The sequence below is a fragment of the Malus sylvestris genome, chromosome 8, assembly GCF_916048215.2.
Source record: "Malus sylvestris chromosome 8, drMalSylv7.2, whole genome shotgun sequence".
In the NCBI taxonomy this organism is placed as follows: domain Eukaryota; kingdom Viridiplantae; phylum Streptophyta; class Magnoliopsida; order Rosales; family Rosaceae; genus Malus; species Malus sylvestris.
This window is the reverse complement of record NC_062267.1, coordinates 20,458,055-20,477,764: the sequence shown is the minus strand read 5'-3', so window position 1 is coordinate 20,477,764 and position 19,710 is coordinate 20,458,055. Positions and strand designations below refer to the sequence as shown.

General features: G+C 37.8%; 1 protein-coding gene across 1 annotated transcript; it reads left to right on the top strand.

The window, feature by feature from the left end:
- The first annotated feature begins 3,770 nt into the window (after nt 1-3,770).
- Nucleotides 3,771-4,858, top strand: LOC126631198 (uncharacterized). Its single transcript, XM_050301369.1, has one exon. It carries the CDS (start codon nt 3,965-3,967, stop codon nt 4,661-4,663), a length of 699 nt encoding a protein of 232 aa, XP_050157326.1. The 5' UTR covers nt 3,771-3,964; the 3' UTR covers nt 4,664-4,858.
- Nucleotides 4,859-19,710: the final 14,852 nt, after the last annotated feature.

Genomic DNA, 19,710 nt, shown 5'->3' with positions numbered 1-19,710 from the left:
TCTCTCAATAAGTCATGAAACTCAATACTCCAGGTTAACTGTGACATCACTTTTTTAACCTTCAAGTTCTCCTTAAGTTAATGAATTGGATGGGAAAGCACATACAACAAATTAAAGCATTCTCTAAAAGTCCCCTACGTGAAAAGCACAATAAAGGTACAATCAAAGATCATTAAGTTTCATGAAAACTATAAGCATTGACAAGGCAATTGTAACTATGAAAAGCATGAAACTTTTTCCAAGAATTCACTTAACACGATCGTTTATAAGCGACCTCCACTAATTGCAAATATAAGTTTGTAACTATTAGGTGAAACTCCCTTATATTTTAGCTTCAAATCCTTGCTTGAAAACTAAGTGTGCACTCTTAATAAACATACAAGAATAAGTTATCAATCAAACGGTTAAGCAAATTGAATTCACAACTTATGAAATAACAACTAAAGGTAATCAATTCATAATGCAAGTATAATCATGGTATTGAATAGCCCCCTAGCCAAGAAGGGCTTAGTTCCTCATAAACGCAAAACAAAGATACATAAATTTAGACATTAAAAACAAAGAATGAAAACACCTAGAAATGCTCCAACAATCCAACGTCTTGAATGGCAAGCACGTCCAAGGGTCTCCTTCCTTCTTTGCTGTGGCACAAGGGATGGTTGAAGGTGTTTGTGGTGATTTGTGGTGGTGGATGGATATAGGTTGGTTATGGTGAAGGTGGAGTGCTTAGAATGGTCAGAAAGGGGTCTTATTTATAGGGAAAGGAAGGGCTACGAATTTATTAAATTTGGAATCATAAATCTATGGGAAATAGGCAAGAAAGGTGCAGGAATTAAAGAGAAAAGGAAGGGAAATTCGGCAAAGATTGTAGGGCAGATTTAGGAATGTGTTTTGAGGCACAAAATAGGTAAGAATCATATCCCCTTGTATGGCAAGGCTTTAGAACAAAGGGGAATGTAATTTTGGGTCAGAAAATAGGTAAGAAAGAGGGGAAAGGTGCGGCTGGTTGCTTGAATAAAAGGGAATGTGGTTTTAAGATCAGAAAATAGGAAAGAAAGGATGCTTTTGTGCAGCAAGGACTTTAGGGAAAGTTTAGGGCTTCTAGAAAAACCAATTAAGTGCCCTAATATGTTTTGGAATCCCTTTGTGGCTGGAACATAGGTGAGGAAAGATTAGGAAACTTCCAAGAATATAAACTTCCAACTTTAAAAACTTTGGCTTCCAATTTTGAACACTTCATTCTTTATTTGTCTTGAATCCAATTCTTCACATCATCATTCAATCCTATGCTCATTTGATCTTCAATTTCGTCCATCTTCTTACCTCCAAGCATATGCAATCCATTTGATGCCCAAAACTGCTCCAAAAGGCTCCAAAATGCACATGTATGCATACTTTGTCCTTAAAACCTGAAATTGCACGAAAATAGCTTAAAATCCGAAAATTACTAAGTACTAGCAACGTAAATGCAAGGAAACAAGCTAATTAAGTCATATAAATATGCTCCTATCATGTTGAGAGCTCATAACCTGCACCCTGGTGTTAATGCTTATATCATTCACCCCGCACCACACGTTCACCTTGGATCCAAGTAGGTGCATGTCGTACAGACCATTAGAGGGTTCCGACATATCGTACATACCATTAGAGGCGGTTTCGACTTATAGGTGATCTTAGATTATTATACAGCTGTTGATGAGAGAAGCACTAGAGTGTATTCTTACACCATTCTTATCGTACAGACTACTTTAGGTAATTCCGGTTTATGTGCAGAGTAGCGCCATACAGGTCATAGTGGTGACTCCGGTTGGATTAGATATTGAGCTATAGAATTAACCGTACATGACAGCTACAGGGTCTCTGGTTGATTCATTATTTCACCTGTTATATTGATGCATTCTTATTCTGTTGTTGACGTTTATAGCATGGCATACTTTCTGGTTTTCGATAAAGATTGGTGATTTGAGATATTTGAAGAATTATATGCATATTATGTTATTTTCTGGGAAAGTATACAGGTTTTACAGCGAGGGTTTAGAAATGTTATTAAATGAAATGTTTTCAAAAAGCTTGTTTTACTGACCCACTCAATCTTGTTTTGCGCCCCTCCAGGTTCTAGTTAGCTGTGTTGGTGGCTCACGAGGATTCCCACGGCGTTCTGACAGACTACTTAAATGTTGGACTCACCTTCGGGTGTTGTAATTTAGTAATGGTCCTACTTGATTGCACTTAGTACTTATGCTCTGAATATGTGTGTTTCACACTTAAACTCACTCTAGCATGTTAGTTGTATATTATTGCTAGTAGTTGGTATTTATTCCTTCGTATTTCTCTTATCTTATTACTTTTGCGTCGCACTTTTGGTTACGTCACGCTCACGTGACAGCCAGCACGCCTTGATTCTAGGATCGGGGTGTGTCACAATATGCGATAAACTGATAGGATGTGAGGATTCCTATCCTCACATCTAATCCAAGTAGGGAAATGCTAACAACCTTCTTATTTCATCTTTCTCACTTCTTTTCATGCTAGATGTACTTTACTAACACCCAAAACTAAAATTTGAATTATATTAAAATTCAACTATTTTTCTTCATTTGTTAGCATAATCAAAGTTTTAGTTTGTCAACCAAAAGAGAATTAAATTTTTGGTTTTTCGTACTAGTGAAATACATGTGGCATGAATAGAAGTGAAAAACTTAAAATGAAAAAGTAAGTGAGAAAATTGATAGTATTTTCCATCAAAGTATTCCTCCATCAAATTAAACTTATAACTTATAAGCAAGAAAGAAAAAAAGCATTTTATATGTCTTGGCTGAATATAGTTATTTTTCAACAAATTTCTTCAATTTTGATATCATTTATTGACATGATTGTTCTTTTAAAATGAGCTTAAATTTAAGGTCTTTAGTTACAGATTGGTTAATCGTTTAGATTTTAAGTTTTGGTCACATAATTAATATTTAAATCTAACTTATTTTTTGATCTAATAATCAACAATGACGAACCACAGCAAGTGGTCCAATTGTAAGGAAGCGGACTGCGGCTTCGCAATAAACAAAAAAAATGTGGAAGGTCTTGGGTTCGATGCTCCAAGCTTGTGAGTTTGCTTGATTGTGGCTATGTGAAGGGTGAAATTCCTCATAGTCTACTTGGGCTCAATAGAGGTAGATAATTGTGACTTATTACTAGTTGTCCCTTTTCAAAAAGAAAAAAAAAATCAACAATGACGTGAGAAGAGGGAACAAAACTAGGGCTTTTGGTAATAAACCAACCAAAGAGTAAAATAAACTCTTGAGTCTTGAATAGTTTTGAGTAAGTCGGTTATTTGGTTAACTAATGTTGGTGTTTATTTATTCTGTTATATGTTGCCCAAGGATTCAACTTTAACCACCAAATCCATGAAAATTTTAAAAGGAGACAAAGAGGAGGTCAGCCTATGATTTACCAACAATAACGTGTAGAATTGGCTTCATGAATTGGTTGGGATGGGATGGATAGAAGATGTCCCTAATATTATTTAAAGAAAGAAAAGAAAAAGAGGTTTCGTTTTCACACTTCCATCACTTAATTAAGCACACACACTCTTTCTATTCTACTGCCATATATTTTAAAAGACTGGTCCTGACATGACATGCGTACTTGTTTCTTGGTCTCTCATTTCTACTAGTCGTTGCTAATGGAATTGGAATGAGTAAACAATAAATAAATAAACAAGTAAAATAAAATAAAAAAAAGGGGATGGTCTTATTTGTTCATATTTGACAATCTCAACACCCTTTTGAACCACAAGACCTCATCAAATCTTATAATCTGAAACACTGCCTTCCCCTCTCTGTCCCCCTCTTCTCATTCATTATCCTCTCTCTCTCTCTCTCTGTCTCTGTCTAGCTATACAAAAACCTCTCTTCTCAGTTTCAGAAGCTGAATAGTCGAGATATTCAAAGGGTGAGACGAGACTCAAATGGCAAGCGAATACAGCCGCTCACATCACCACCACCACTGCCACCACCGTCACCGCCACAGTCAAAACCTGCATATGCATAATCATCAGAGAAGCATATTCTTGCCCATGTTATGTTCGAGACCATCCATCAAAGATGTGAGGCTTCCAAAGTCGGCTTCTGTAAAAGAAGACGCTTTATCCCCAAGAATCAGTTGCATGGGCCAAGTGAAAAGAAGCAACAAGGTCACTGGCTTTCCAACCCCTCTCGCCACTCATAGACTACTCACCATCTCCTCAAACCCTAATTCCAAGGACAATATCAGCAGCCCCAACAACCACCACCACAACCCCCTCAAGTACTCCAAGCTCAAGAAACGCTTCTCTGGCAAAAACCTCAACAACCCTAATGCCGCAGCCGCCGCCACCACCACAACAACCACTAGAAACACCACCACAAGATGTAGAAGTCAAGTGATTGTGAATGGTAAAAATGGTGGAAGTGGGACCAGGATTAAGAACAATGGTGCAAATATTAACCTTCTGGATTTAGATCCTCCTCTGCCTGTGATCAAGAGGGTGCCCAAGAAGCCTGCTGAAGAACAAGAAGAGGAGGTGAAGAGTCTTTGGAAGAGGAGATCTGGTGGGGTTGAATTGAAACGTTTGCAGCTTAAACAGATTCACCATCGTAGGCATCTAAACCAATCCATTACTGTTTGATGGGTTGAAAAAAAACCAAAAGGGGATTGCGAAAAAATATTCTTGTAAATTTTTTTTTTTTTTTTTTTTTTGGTTTGGATTCAACTTCGGACATATTGTTTGATTGATTATTCAGTGTTCCGATGAGTAGTGACATAATATTACGATACTTGTAGAGCTAATATTTGGTTATATGAATAATATTCATTGATCTAATGCTTTATTTATTTGAATTAGCGACAAACCCCAACATCTGATATTCTTAATATTTTTTTAGGAAGATCTCTCTCCCTTTTCTTTTATTTTGTTCTTAACTGTTCAAAGCAGTAAAGCAGGAAACTTATATAGAGAAGAATTATAAGTGGTGGCTAGAAGAACAGAGTCATGTAATGGTGTTACGCTGTTAACTGACGAATTACTCCGAATTGCCGAGGTAAAAAGGAACTGGAGATGAGAAGACCAGATCCACTCATCATCCACACAGGTTGAACGATGTTTCAAGTAACTGTTCCTCGTAAGGTTGTTGTGTCGAGAAGTTTGATGGTGAAATCTACTTTTTATTCGTAAGTCATGGCCGGTATTCGGGACTTGGCAGTGCCATTGTGTTAAGGGCGGTCCACATGCGTAGTTTTCATGAGCAACAACAACAACAACAAAGCATAGTATTTATCTTCATACCAATAAAATCCTTCCCTAAAACTTATATTATGGGAATGAGTCAACACGATCCCACTCTGCAATCAACGAACGATTGCCCAGTTAAGAGAGATTTTTTAGTGCCTTTGGAACATAAAGTCGTACACTACATGTTATAATACAAATGAAGAGATACTTAAAAAGGTCATTTTGTCATAATACAAATGAAGAGATACTTAAAAGGGTCATTTTGTTTCCGGTCTCTAATCAACCTAATTGTTAGACTGAAACCTTGTTTTTGTACTACATTTTCATACCACCTTAGGTAGCATTTGATGTGGACAACAACATTATTTGAATTAATCAGATTTTTAAATTTAATTCATTATTTAATAAACTAATAATTAAGAAAAACTAGTTAATTAAATGATGATTGTGGTATACGATGAGTCTTTCTTCTTCCTTTCCTTGGGTTTTGTAATTTTTTCAAATGATGTGGTTGTCCACATCAGATGCCACCTAAAGTGGTATGAAAATGTGGTCTAAAAACATGGTATGAATAACATTACTCTTTGTTTAAATATTTTGATTGAGGTCCTTAGCCTCATTTAAGATATTTAATTCATGCATTTTTTTTTTGAACTAATTTAATTCATGCATTTATGCATTTAATGTCTCACAAATTATGAAATTTAAATAAATTCAAATAATATTTTAAATATAATAAATGACACACCCCGACCGAGATCATGCATGTTGGCCGTCACGTAAGAGTGACGTAGCCATGTGCACAGTGCGGAAGCAATAAAGATAAGAAATATACGAATAATTAAAAACCGAATTACTAGAGTGCACTACTAAATAGGAAGTGATAGGAGTTAGTTACAAAGTAAACACTCCTAATCAAAGCATAATAAGTCTAGGTGCAGTCCAGTAGGACAAGTACTAGTTATACAGTACCAGGAATGTCCTACTATTATTTAGGTAGGTCAAAACTGCCGACGTCCTCAAGCCACCAGCATCAAGCTTACTTAAAACATGAAGGGGCGCAAAACAGAAAACGTGAGTGGGCAAAAACAAATGTTTTTCAAAACCATTTCATTTATCAACATATCTAACCCCTCGCTGTAAAACATGTATAATTTTTCCCAAAATCAAGATATAAGCATATACATAAATATATATGAAATCATATCAATTCAATTCATGTATCACATAATCATAATCTTATATATATGCCATGCCAAGATATAATAGAATAAACAATTCAGGTAAGAACAATTCCATAGAAACATAACATGTTAGCCGGAACCCCTGTGATAGTCTGTACAGCTGAATTCATGGCTCAAAAGTCACTCTAGCCCGAGTCACTACTATGACCTATACGGCAATATATTGCACAAGAGTCGGAACCAAACAAAAAGGTCTATACGACAATAATGGGTGTAATACAATCATGCTCAATACTACTCTCACATAATAGCTGGGCGATAATTCGCCAGTCATCTACAAATCGGAACCATAAGTAAGGTATGTACGACAAGACTGTGCACCTAAATTGGATCCAATATGAGCATATGGTGCGGGAGGTGACATAATAAACAGGCATGTGCCATATCTATGGCTAAATCACAATCACCCTAAGTGCAGTTTTATGAGCTCAACCATTATTCATTCACATCTCGCATCATCAATGATTCATATAACCAAACACAACTTACCTGAGCTTACCTGAGTGTCCACATCACCACATTTATATATATATATATATATATATATATATATATATATATATATATATATATATATATATATATATATATAAAGCATCACATACCAATTCATGTATGAATTATAAACTTATATGTATGGCATTTATGGCATATTATCATTCAAACACATTTTTCTGGGAAAGTATGAAGTATATAAATATATACTGAAAACCAAAAGTCCACTCACTGATATGTCGACGGGTCATAACCCCCGAGTCATCCTTGGATATGCTCATCCTCGGGATAAGTCTCACCTATATGCGAATTAACTATAAAAACATTATTTTAAAGCACATAGGCAAAACTAGCTAATAACTTTTTATACACAGCTCAAAATGGGTATATGAATATACCACAGGAACCTACACAACTTCAAGAACATCCCCATATTTTTAGATTAATTTTTGGACCCTCACGCGCCGCCACGCACCGGCGAGTGCACGGCAAAACGCGCCGCCACGCGCAGGGAATCCTGACAGATTCCCTAACTGCCGTTAGGAATATTCCTTTAAGTCCAACGGTAACCGTCCAAACTAACTGACGGCGTCAGTATATTCCGTCAAAACTGACAGAATATTCTCCTTTCTTCTCCGGTGAGTCGCCGGTTTCTGGGTAAAAGTTTAAAATCACTATTCTCCTTCGATTCTTCACCATTTTTCATGAAATTGGTACCAAAATGAAGCTAATAACATGTAGAATCACGTTATACAAGTTTCAAGGCTTAAATTCTACTAGATTTTTCCTGAGAAAGGACAATAGCTCGGCTTACCTAGAAACATGTCGATCTCAGTCCTCCGATGTCCAAATCCTTCCAAAGAAGTGCCCCTAGACTCATGAGGACCTCCTTAAGCTTCCTATGTCCTTATAATTCCTTGAAACACAAGGTTTTACGTGTGCATGAACAGTGCACAAAATCGGGGTTAGGGTTTCTTGGGTTCTCGAAGCATTCACGTCCAAACAAGGGTACCAATATACTCAGGAGGTTACAATGAGCAAGAACCTTACCTTTAAAGCTTCGATCTGTGCCTGAAAGGGGGAGTTCGAAGCTTGTCCATACGAAAGAGGGGAGAGAGAGAGAGTCTGAAAGATGAGAGAGAGAGAGCACGGGAAGGAGAGAGAAGGTAGGTGGGTATATGTGGTCCAAAAGCCACCAATCATAACTAAGAGAACACTTAGTTCTAATTGGTTCCAATAATAGAGGAATATAACTAATTGGTCCACACTCTTAAGCCTAACCCACAACATCCATAATAATTCTCAACGTCCAAGGGTAATTCCATCATTCCACATCGTCAAAAATTATATATTTGGGACGGGCTGTGACAATCTCCCCACCTTATAAAATTTCATCCTTGAAATTATACATAACAAATACATCCACTAGTAATCATAAAACAAGCATGGATACATCTCTCTCATCCAATCCTCTGTCTCCCAAGTAGCTTCTTCCACTGAATGATTTCTCCATAATACTTTCACCAAGCGTACAGTCTTGTTCCTTAGTTCCTTATCCTTCCAATCCAAAAGAGTCACTGGTTCTTCATCATAAGTCAAGTTCGAATTGATTTCCAAAGGTTGAGGAGGAATCACATGTGAAGGATCTGAAACATAATGTCGAAGCATCGAAACATGAAACACATCGTGCACCTTGGACAATTTTGGAGGCAACTCAAGCCTGTAAACAACCTCATCGACTCATTCGGTGATCATATATGTCTAATACCTAGGACTCAACTTTCCTTTCTTTCCAAATCGTACAACACATTTCCAAGGTGATAACTTTAGAAATACCCAATCACCTTCATTATACTTCCTATCAGTGGCATGCTTGTCTGCTAAACTTTTTTGTCGATCTTGGGCCGCTTTCAGGTTAGACTTAATTACCTGAACATTTTGAGTAGTCACATCCACAATCTCAGGGCCTACCAAAACTCTTTCACCAACCTCTAACCAACATAGAGGCGTATGACAAGATTTCCCATAAAGTGCCTCAAATGGTGCCATACTAATACTCGAATGATAGCTGTTGTTGTAGGCGAACTCCATCAAATCCAAACAATCATACCAACTATCTCCAAACTACAGCACTGAAGATCTCAACATATCATCTAATGTCTGAATAGTCCTCTCAGATTGTCCATCTGTCTAAGGGTGATATGTTGTACTATAAAGCTCGTGCCAAGAGCTTCCTGGAATGTTATCCAGAACTTGGAAGTAAATCTAGGATCCCAATCCGACTGTGATATAAATAACTTAGCTAATCGGCTTAATGAATACTTCTCCCTCATTGGAATAAAATGTGCTGACTTAGTAAACTGATCAACTACCACCCAAATGCCGTCATATCCATTATGTGTGTGAGGAAGCTTGTACACAAAATCCATAGTAATATTTTCCCATTTCCACTGTGGAACAAGAAGTGGCTGCATTAAACCAAACAGCTTCTTCCTTTCAGCTTTAACCTGTTGGCAAATAGCACACCTACTCACATATTCGGCAATTTCTCTTTTCATACTCGGCCAATTATAAAATGGTCTAATGGTATGATACATCTTAGTGTCCCCTGGATGCATCGCATATGCCGAAATATGTGCTTTATCCAAAATTTCTTTCTTTAACTCTGCATTATTCAGCACATACATTCTGTTTTCCTGCACAAGCATACCATCAGTTTCTCAAATCTCAAAATCTTTCTTTTTTCCTTGATTTCTTGCTTGAAGTATTTCCTGAGTCTCCTCATCATTCATCTGAGCTTCAAGCACATGATCAATTAAAATTGGCCTAACTTGAAAATTAGCAAGCAAGGAGTCTTCTCGATCTTCCACTCCTAGCTCCACTCTAGTGGACCTCAAATCTGTTAGGAGAGGAACATGACAATCATAGATGGCATTAAGTCTGGCTGGAGTCTTCCTCCTAAGTGCATCCACCACTGCATTTGCACGACCAGGATGATACTCAATTGTGCAATCATAGTCACTCAGTAACTCAATCCACCTCTGCTATTGAAGATTAAGATCTCTCTGAGTAAACAGATACTGAAGACTCTTATGATCAGTGAAGATCTTACATTTCTCACCATAAAGATAATGTCTCCAAATCTTCAAAGCAAAAATGATAGTCGCCAACTCCAAATCATGTGTAAGGTAATTCTTCTCGTGAGGTTTCAACTGTCTCGAAGCATAAGCAATTACCTTACCATGTTGCATCAATACACAACCCAAACCATTCAGATAAGCATCACTATAAACCTTATAAGTACCGCTATCATCTGGAAGTACTAGAACAGGTGCATGAGTGAGATAATACTTCAACTGCTGGAAACTTTGCTCACATTTATTATCCCACTCAAACTTAACATCCTTTCGAGTCAACCTCGTCAATGGCAAGGCAATCACTAAAAAATCTTTAACGAACTGTCTATAATAGCCTGTTAGGCCAAGAAAACTTCGTACCTCAGTGACGGTTCGAGGTTGCTCCCAATTCTCTATAGCTACCACCTTCTGAGAATCCACTTGAATGTCTTGAGCATAAATGACATGTCCCAAAATTGTCACTTGATTCAACCAAAATTCACATTTGCTAAACTTAGCGTATAGTTGGTGTTCCTTCAAACTGCTCAACACCAACTTCAGGTGTCTAGCATGCTCAGCCTTAGACTTAGAGTATACCAGAATATCATCAATGAAGACAATAACAAACCTGTCCAAATATGGCTGGAATACTCGATTCATTAAGTTCATAAAAGGCTGGTGCATTAGTTAACCCGAATGACATCACAAGAAACTCATAATAACCATATCGAGTCCTGAATGCGGTTTTAGGGACATCTTCATTTTTAATCTTCAACTGGTAGTAACCTGACCTCAAATCGATCTTAGAAAATACACATGCACCTCTGAGTTGATCAAATAAATCATCTATATGAGGCAATAGATAACGGTTCTTAATGGTTACCCGATTCAGTTACCTGTAATCAATGCACAGCCTCAAAGTTCCATCTTTCTTCCTCACAAATAAAACTGGAGCTCCCCAAGATGAAGTACTAGGCTGAAGAAAACCTTTATCCACTAACTTTTGCAACTGAACTTCCAATTCCCTTAATTCAGCACAAGCCATTCTATAAAGAGTTAAGGATATGGGATTCGTACCTGGAAGCAGATCAATAACAAACTCCACATCTCTATCTGGCGGCAATCTAGGCAAATCCTCAGGGAATACATCCGGAAAATATCTGACCACCCGAACATCCTCCGCACTACTAAGAGCATCATCATTCAATACCACATGAGCCAAATATCCCTGACAACCTTTCGACAACAATCTCTTTGCTTTCATGGTTGAAATAATGCCATGTCTCACCCCACTAGGCTCTCCTACAAATGTAACTTCAGGTAATCCAGGACAATGAAATGTGATTGTCTTTCCATAACAATCTATCTTGGCATGATTATAGTGCAACCAATCAGTGCCCAAAATCACATCAAAATCCATAGTATCCAATGGCATAAGATTAGCCGACATAATAACATCATCTATTATCACTGGACATCCTGGATATACCCGATCCACAAAACATTTATCCCCTCTAGGCATGGAAAATTCTAAATTATATCCTAGAGGTGTAGGATGGGGTTGCGTCACTTGAGCAAATGTACGAGAAATAACATAATGTATAGCACCACAATCAATCAATACTCTAGCAAAATGACCAAGAATATTTAACGTACCCATGATTAAATCTGGATTATTTTGGGCATCTTGCAGTGACATGTTGTGGATACGCCCCTGATTCTGCTGTCGTCCACTACGACCTCTGTTGGCATGAATACCACATCCCTGCCTCTGCTGACTCGACTGCCTCGAAGATCCTACACTACTAGCAGCAATCTCTCCCTGCTGGGGCTGTCCCCCTTGGTACCATTGAGATCCTCCGGTTGAATATGGCTGATAAGACATAAATCCTCCCTGATACTAAGGGTACCCACTCTGATACTGAGGATCCTGAGAGTACTGCTGCTGTCTTGAGGTGTAGGGAGCGGTGTCGCCCTGATAGTGGTAGGCACCTCATCGTCCAGTCTGAGTATAACCACCAGATCCTGAAGCTTGCTGGGTCGGTGCATGTGGTGGGAAAAAATGTTGTTGGGGTCTCTGCTAACTCTGAGGACATTGAGCAACCCTATAACCCATCTGACCACAAGTGAAGCATCCACTGCTACCTCTCATACACTCCCCAAAATGCCTAATATTACACCTGCGGCATAAGGGAGCACTGGATCCACCTAAACCACCAAAATCTCTCTGCCTCTGGAGCCTAGGGCTTCCAGTAAATCTACCACCTCTCATCTGCATATTAGTTCTCAATCCCCTCCTAGAAGAGCTGGAACTGCCACCACTCATCTTAAATTCTGGGTCTTGCGGGGTCCTTGAAATGCTTGCCCTTTTCCTTTGTCATCTCGTCTTTGGCCTCCATTCTTTCTTTCCTCATCCTCACTTTCACTAGGTATGTTCTTTAAGTCTTCAATCCTCAGTAGAATCTCATAAAACTCCTGGTAAGTGGCATAGTGAGTCGATGTCGCTATGGAACGCCATTTCTTCTTAGCACCCAATCTGAAATGGCAGATTATCTCAACTAGGTTAGCAGCAACCTCCGGATCATATCTCGACAGGTCAGTAAACATCCTGTAATACTCATTAGCTGACATCTTTCCTTACTTCAAATAAGTAAACTCTTGTTTCTTCCGATCAACATACTCATGAGAAATGAACCTTTTTCGAAACAGCTCTTTAAATACTCCCCAATCCGCAATCTCTGCTAAGGTCAACAAGTAAGACTCATGTCCTCACCAGGATGCAGGCTGCTCTCCCAAATACCAGGTAGTCGTCTCGACCCACCTATCAGGAGGAAGATTCCCCTAACTCTACATCACTTGAAAGGTCTTCTCAATATGATTCAGCCATTTTTCTGCCCCCTCATGACCTCCATTCCCAATGAAGTGAGTCAACTTCAGATTATAAACTGTCTCAAGAGGTGTGTTTTAGGGAGTACGGAATGCAGACTGAATGGTAGAATCTATAGCTTCCCCTAATTGAGCAATATCGGGGAAACTAGGTTCAGTTGATTGACAGGGCTCTCTACGAGGCGACATAGCTCTGACATAAGACATCACAAGGATTAGAACATTCAAGAATTATACAGGATCGCTAAACTTGGCTCTGATACCAAACTGACACACCCCGACTGAGATCAAGGCATGCTGGCCGTCACGTGAGAGTGACGTAGCCATGTGCACAGTGCGGAAGCAATAGAGATAAGAAATATACGAATAATTAAAAACTGAATTACTAGAATGCACTACTAAACAGGACGTGATAGGAGTTAGTTACAAAGTCAACATTCCTAATCAGAGCATAATAAGTCTAGGTGCAGTCTAGTAGGACAAGTACTAGTTATACAGTACCAGCAATGTCCTACTATTATTTAGGTAGGTCAGAACAGCTGACGTCTTCAAGCCACCAACAACAAGCTTACTTAAAACTTGGAGGGGCGCAAAATAGAAAACATGAGTGGGCAAAAACAAATGTTCTACAAAATCATTTCATTTATCAACATATCTAACCTCTCGCTGTAAAACATGTATAATTTTTCCCAGAATCAAGCTATAAGCATATACATAAATATATATGAAATCATATCAATTCAATTCATGTATCACATAATCATAATCATATAGCCATGCAAAGATATAATAGAATAAACAATTCAAGTAAGAACAATTTCATAGAAACATAACATGTTAGCCGGAACCCCTGTGATAGTCTGTACGGCTGAATTCATACCTCAAAAGTCACTCTAGCCTGAGTCACTACTATGACCTATATAGCAATATACTGCACAAGAGTCGGAACCAAACAAAAAGGTCTATACGACAATAATGGGTGTAATACAATCATGCTCAATACTACTCTCACATAATAGTTGGGCGATAATTCGCCAGTCACCTACAAGTCGGAACCATAAGTAAGGTTTGTACGACAAGACTATGCACCAAAATTGGATCCAATATGAGCATATGGTGCGGGAGGTGACATAATAAACAGGCCCGTGCCATATCTATGGCTAAATCACAATCACCCTAAGTGCAGTTTTATGAGCTCAACATTATTCATTCACATCTCGCATCATCGAGGATTCACGTAACCAAACACAACTTACCTGAGCTTACCTGAGCGTCCACATCACCACATTTTTATATATAAAGCATCACATACCAATTCATGTATGAATTATAAACTTATATGCATGGCATTTATGGCATATTATCATTCAAACACATTTTTCTGGGAAAGTATAAAGTATATAAATATATACTGAAAACCAAAAGCCCACTCACTGATATGTCGATGGGTCGTAACCCCCGAGTCGTCCTTGGATATGCTCGTCCTCGGGATAAGTCTTACCTATATGCGAATTAACTATAAAAACGTTATTTTAAAGCACATAGGCAAAACTAGCTAATAACTTCTCATACACAACTCAAAATGGGTATATGAATATACCACAAGAACCTACACAACTTCAGAAACATCCCCATATTTTTAGATTAACTTTTGGACCCCTCACGCGCCTCCACGCGTTGGCGAGTGCACGGCAAAACGCGTAGGGAATCCGTCAAGATTCCCTAATCGCTGTTAGGAATATTTCGTTAAGTCCAACAATAACCGTCCGAACTAACTGATGGCGTCAGCATATTCCGTCAAAACTGACAAAATATTCTCCTTTCGTCTCTGGTGAGTCGCTGGTTTCTGGGTAAAACTTTAAAATCACTATTCTCCTTCGATTCTTCACCATTTTTCATGAAATTGGTACCAAAATGAAGCTAATAACATGTAGAATCATGTTATACAAGTTTCAAGGCTTAAATTCTACTAGATTTTTCTTGAGAAAGGTCGATAGCTCGGCTTACCTAGAAATACGTCGATCTTAGTCCTCCGACATCCAAATCCTTCCAACGAAGTGCCTAAACTCGTGAGGACCTCCTTAAGCTTCCTATGTCCTTAGAATTCATTGAAACACAAGGTTTTACATGTGCATGAATAGTGCACAAAATCGGGGTTAGGGTTTCTCGGGTTCTCGAAGCATTCACGTCCAAACAAGGGTACCAATATACTCAGGAGGTTACAATGAGCAAGAACCTTACCTTTAAAGCTTCAATTCGTGCCTGAAAGGGGGAGTTCGAAGCTTGTCCGTACCAAAGAAGGGAGAGAGAGAGAGTCCGAAAGATGAAAGAGAGAGAGCACGGGAATGAGAGAGAAGGTAGGTGGGTATGTGTGGTCCAAAAGCCACCAATCATAACTAAGAGAACACTTAGTTCTAATTGGTTCCAATAATAGAGGGATATAACTAATTGGTCCACACTCTTAAGTCTAACCCACAACATCCATAATAATTCTCAACGTCCAAGGGTAATTCCGTCATTCCACATCGTCGAAAATTATATATTTGGGACGGGCTTTGACAATAAATACTTAAAATAAATTTTAGAGTAATATTGTTCGTCGCAAATTATAGCAAAAAAATAATGTACCCACATAATTATTAACATATTTTAAAAATTAACTATTGATATATTTTAAAAGATAAAATAAATACATATAATTAGCATGGATACATTTAATAAAATAAAAAATGGATACAAATAAATTAAAAAATATGGATACAAATACAAATAAAAGTTTAAAAAATATGGGCACAAAAAGGAATTAATATATGGGTACAAATTAAAATTGAAAAGAAAATTGATACAAATTAAAAAAAGGGTAGCAAATTAAAAATGGGTACAAACTAAAAAATAAAAATATATGATAACAAATATAGCCATGAATATAAATATAACAAATGTAACATTTCTAACACTAAATGAATATATTTAGAAATAAAAAATATTTTATTATTGAAAAATTAATGGCATTTATTAAATCTAAGGACCATGATCAAAAATTGAAAATGAATAAGGTTTAATCAATGGAGTAGGAAAAATAGGGATGAGAACCTAATTAAGAATACTTAAAAATATATCTTCTCACCATTTATATTATGATGACATGTGCCGTACCGACTTATATTCTAGATACATTGAAAAATCTCTCATATTAGAGCTTGTTTGAAATTGCTTATGGAATGAGCATATGACTTATAAGAGCATTTCCGAAGGAGATGTCAAAATCTCAAGTGGAATGCATAGTTCAACTATGCATTTTTTACATCAAAAATCTTTCTAACTAAAGTGTTATTTGATGTCTGGATTTGAAGGTTTTGTGATTAGGTGTCAAATTTGACCTTAATGTCAAATTTATTTTTAAATAATTTTAATGGTGGGTCTCTTGTTTCACTAACATTTCAACCAATAAAAATTTTGTTCATGTTGTAAACTTTCCTAGTTTAAGTGTGATTGTGTAAATCCTAGATTAGATTTTATTCTAGTTGTCATTTCCTATTACAACTTGTATTCCCTGGGGTTAAAGGAATTTCTTCTCTCCTTTTACTACTATAAATAAAGGCACTATGTAGGAGGGATAACACACACATTCCTCAATAATTCTACAAACACATCTCTCTCAATCTCTCTACCCTTGCCGCCGGCCCTCTTAACCTTGTCAGATAAAATAGGCTACAACACGTTATCAGCATGCTCCTACCGTTGTGCTTAGGAATTTGGCTAGGAATTTTTTTCTGCATCATACCAATTCATCCATATCATCACGCAATCAAGTTCTTTCAAAACAATGATTTTTATCTCGATATTTTTTGTAGCCCTGATAACATGAACATTCACCATAATGCATGACCCAATTTTACGTTTTTCGAATTTTAGATTCTACATAAATTGTGTATGCATTATATTAATAATTATTGAATTATGTGAATTTGATATTTACCATGAATTGCATCAAATATATGTACATGCATTAAAACTATTGAATTGAATATGCTTCAAGTTGAATTATATATGAATTGAATTGAAAAAAAAATAGAGAAAAGGGAAACAAAAGAAATCGGAAACCATGGCTTGGGTTCTTCGAATCCATGACCTCGAGCGCTCACCTAAGCTTGTAGCTTGTGGCTGAGCCATGCCAGAGCCAAGAGCTCCAGGTGGAAACCAATAAAACCTGACACCATTGATGGTGTCCTTGTCCATATCGACTGCGGGGATGGCTTGCAGCCACCACCCTGAACGTTTCGTTCACATCGTCGACAATCAGAAGTCATCCCATACCAAAAATTGGACCGAGATTCATTAGAATTTTTCAAAAAAAAATCCGATTTGAATTTCTAGGGTTTTGTTAGAACAATTGAGTTTTTTTTTTCTTCAAAATCTCCGTTCATATTTGAGGTTTCTGTCGACCCATGGACTTGCCCCTAACACCATTGTCCTAAAGCATGGCCGCCTTAAGCGGTGGCGCCAGCTTTTTTCCTCAGCGAACGCACCCAGCTACGGCTGAGGTGTTTTTGGACCTAACTTGAGCCATATTCCTGCCCATGTGATTTTTTTTTGGGCTCGCCTTCTGCGGCCCGCTGCTTGTTTTCTCCCTCTCCCCGTGGACCTGCACCCTATACTCGTGACACCCTATCCTTATTTTTGGGTCTGAGTCACACGGACTGAAATTGCTCAGCCCACCCATGGGCTTTGGCCTATATTTTTGGGCCCCGAGCTTCGATTGTCTAAAATTTTTAGACAATTTGGGTTTTATATTTTTTCACCCACACTTTAAGTTTGGTCCGAAGTCCAAATAATTAATTAAATTATAATTGTAGACCTAAAGTTCTATTTGTATATTCTTATTGCATAGTTCTGTGTATATATTTGTATTTGCTTGTAGGAACATATGAACCTGAAGTTCATAATTATTTCGAAACTTGAAGTTTCTTAAAAACATGCCTTGTTTGAAAACCTGAAGTTTTAATTTAAAAACATCACCCATGAAAACCCGAAGTTTTTTCATGCAAAATTAAACCAATACATGTCTCTTAGAACCTATATGTTCTACTCCTATGTGAATGGATTGATTTTTCTCCATTACACTAACCACATCTTGTTCATCTATTTTGTGATAGGAACATGTCGAATTTGAAAAAACTCGACTTCACCGCTTTGGAGGTCTCTGGAAGGAACTACCTTAAGTGGGTCCAAGATGTAAGGTTCACCTCACTGCAAAGAACTTGCGTCCCGCCATTGAAGAAGAGATGGACAACCCTGTTAGCAAAGCTGAAAAATCCATTGATATGATCTTCATCCGAAGACATATCCATGACGCCTTGCAAACTGAATACCTTGCTGAGGAGGATCCACATGCACTATGGGTTGCTTTGGCTGATCGTTTTGATCACCAAAATGACATATTATTGCCTAAAGCAAGACATGACTGGCAGCATTTACGCTTCCAAGACTTTAAGTCTGTGAATGAATATAATTCTGAAGTTTGTTGAATTTGATCACTTCTCAAGTTTTGTAACGAAACTTTGATCAAAGAGGATCTTCTGGAGAAGACTTATTCGACCTTTTATGCTTTTAATATTGTCTTGTAGCAACAATATAGAGTTGAGAAGTTCACTAAGTTCTCGGATTTGATCTCTGTTCTACTTCTCACTGAAAAGCAGAACTAGCTATTGATGAAAAATCATCAAGCTCTACCTATTGGGGCGACTGCTATGCTTGAAGCACATTATATCACAAATCAACGCCCAAAACGCCAAAAAATGCATGGTAGGGGCGACCAAAAGCCACCCTACAAAGGTCAACAGAGTCAAGGCCTATCCAAGGGAGGAAACAAAGCCCATAAGCGCTCAAACCTCGGTCCCAAGGCCCCGAACTTCAAGAATAAGGGCAAAGCACCTGAAACCATGGATGCAGATATGTGTTATCGCTGTGGTTCAAATGACCATTGGTCCCGTGTTTGCCGAGCTCCCCAGAAGGTTATAGCTGAATATCATTCTCGTCGTAAGAAGTTTGAATCAAACTTCGTGCAAGTGGACAAACTAGAGACTACAAAGATGGAGGTTTCTGACTTTCAAGAGGATACCACCCCTATGGAAGATTAGAATCTTAGACATAAACAATTTTAGTTAGTTAAAATTGCACAATGGGGCCGAATTCCACCTAATGGCCGAGACCCCCCCCCCCCCCAATTTTTTTTGTTTTTTGGTTGGTTTTTGAACAATTTTCCTTTATGTTTGGATTATTTGTTGGTGATTTGTTTTTTGGATATTAAGTTTTAATTAATTACCATCCTTGAATAAATGAAATTATTTTGAATTGCTATTTGTTTTTAGAACTTTTATGCATGTGACTGATTCAAATTAATTTTTCATTCTAAGTATGACAATTGGGGAAGTTAGTTGTCTGGCAGATAGTGCAACCATGCACACCGTTTTTGCGTGAACGCATCTATTTCACTAACTTCATATCTAAGAATGCACCTCTGACAACCTTCTCAGGCCCATCCAACCTGATAGAATGATACGATAAGGCACATATAATGTTGTATAATGGTACAATCTTGACCACTGCTGAGGCACTCTATTCTCCACGTTCCGAAAGAACGTTGTTAAGTTTCAAGGATATTAAAGATAACAATTACCACGCTGAAACCCAGAAAACGGAG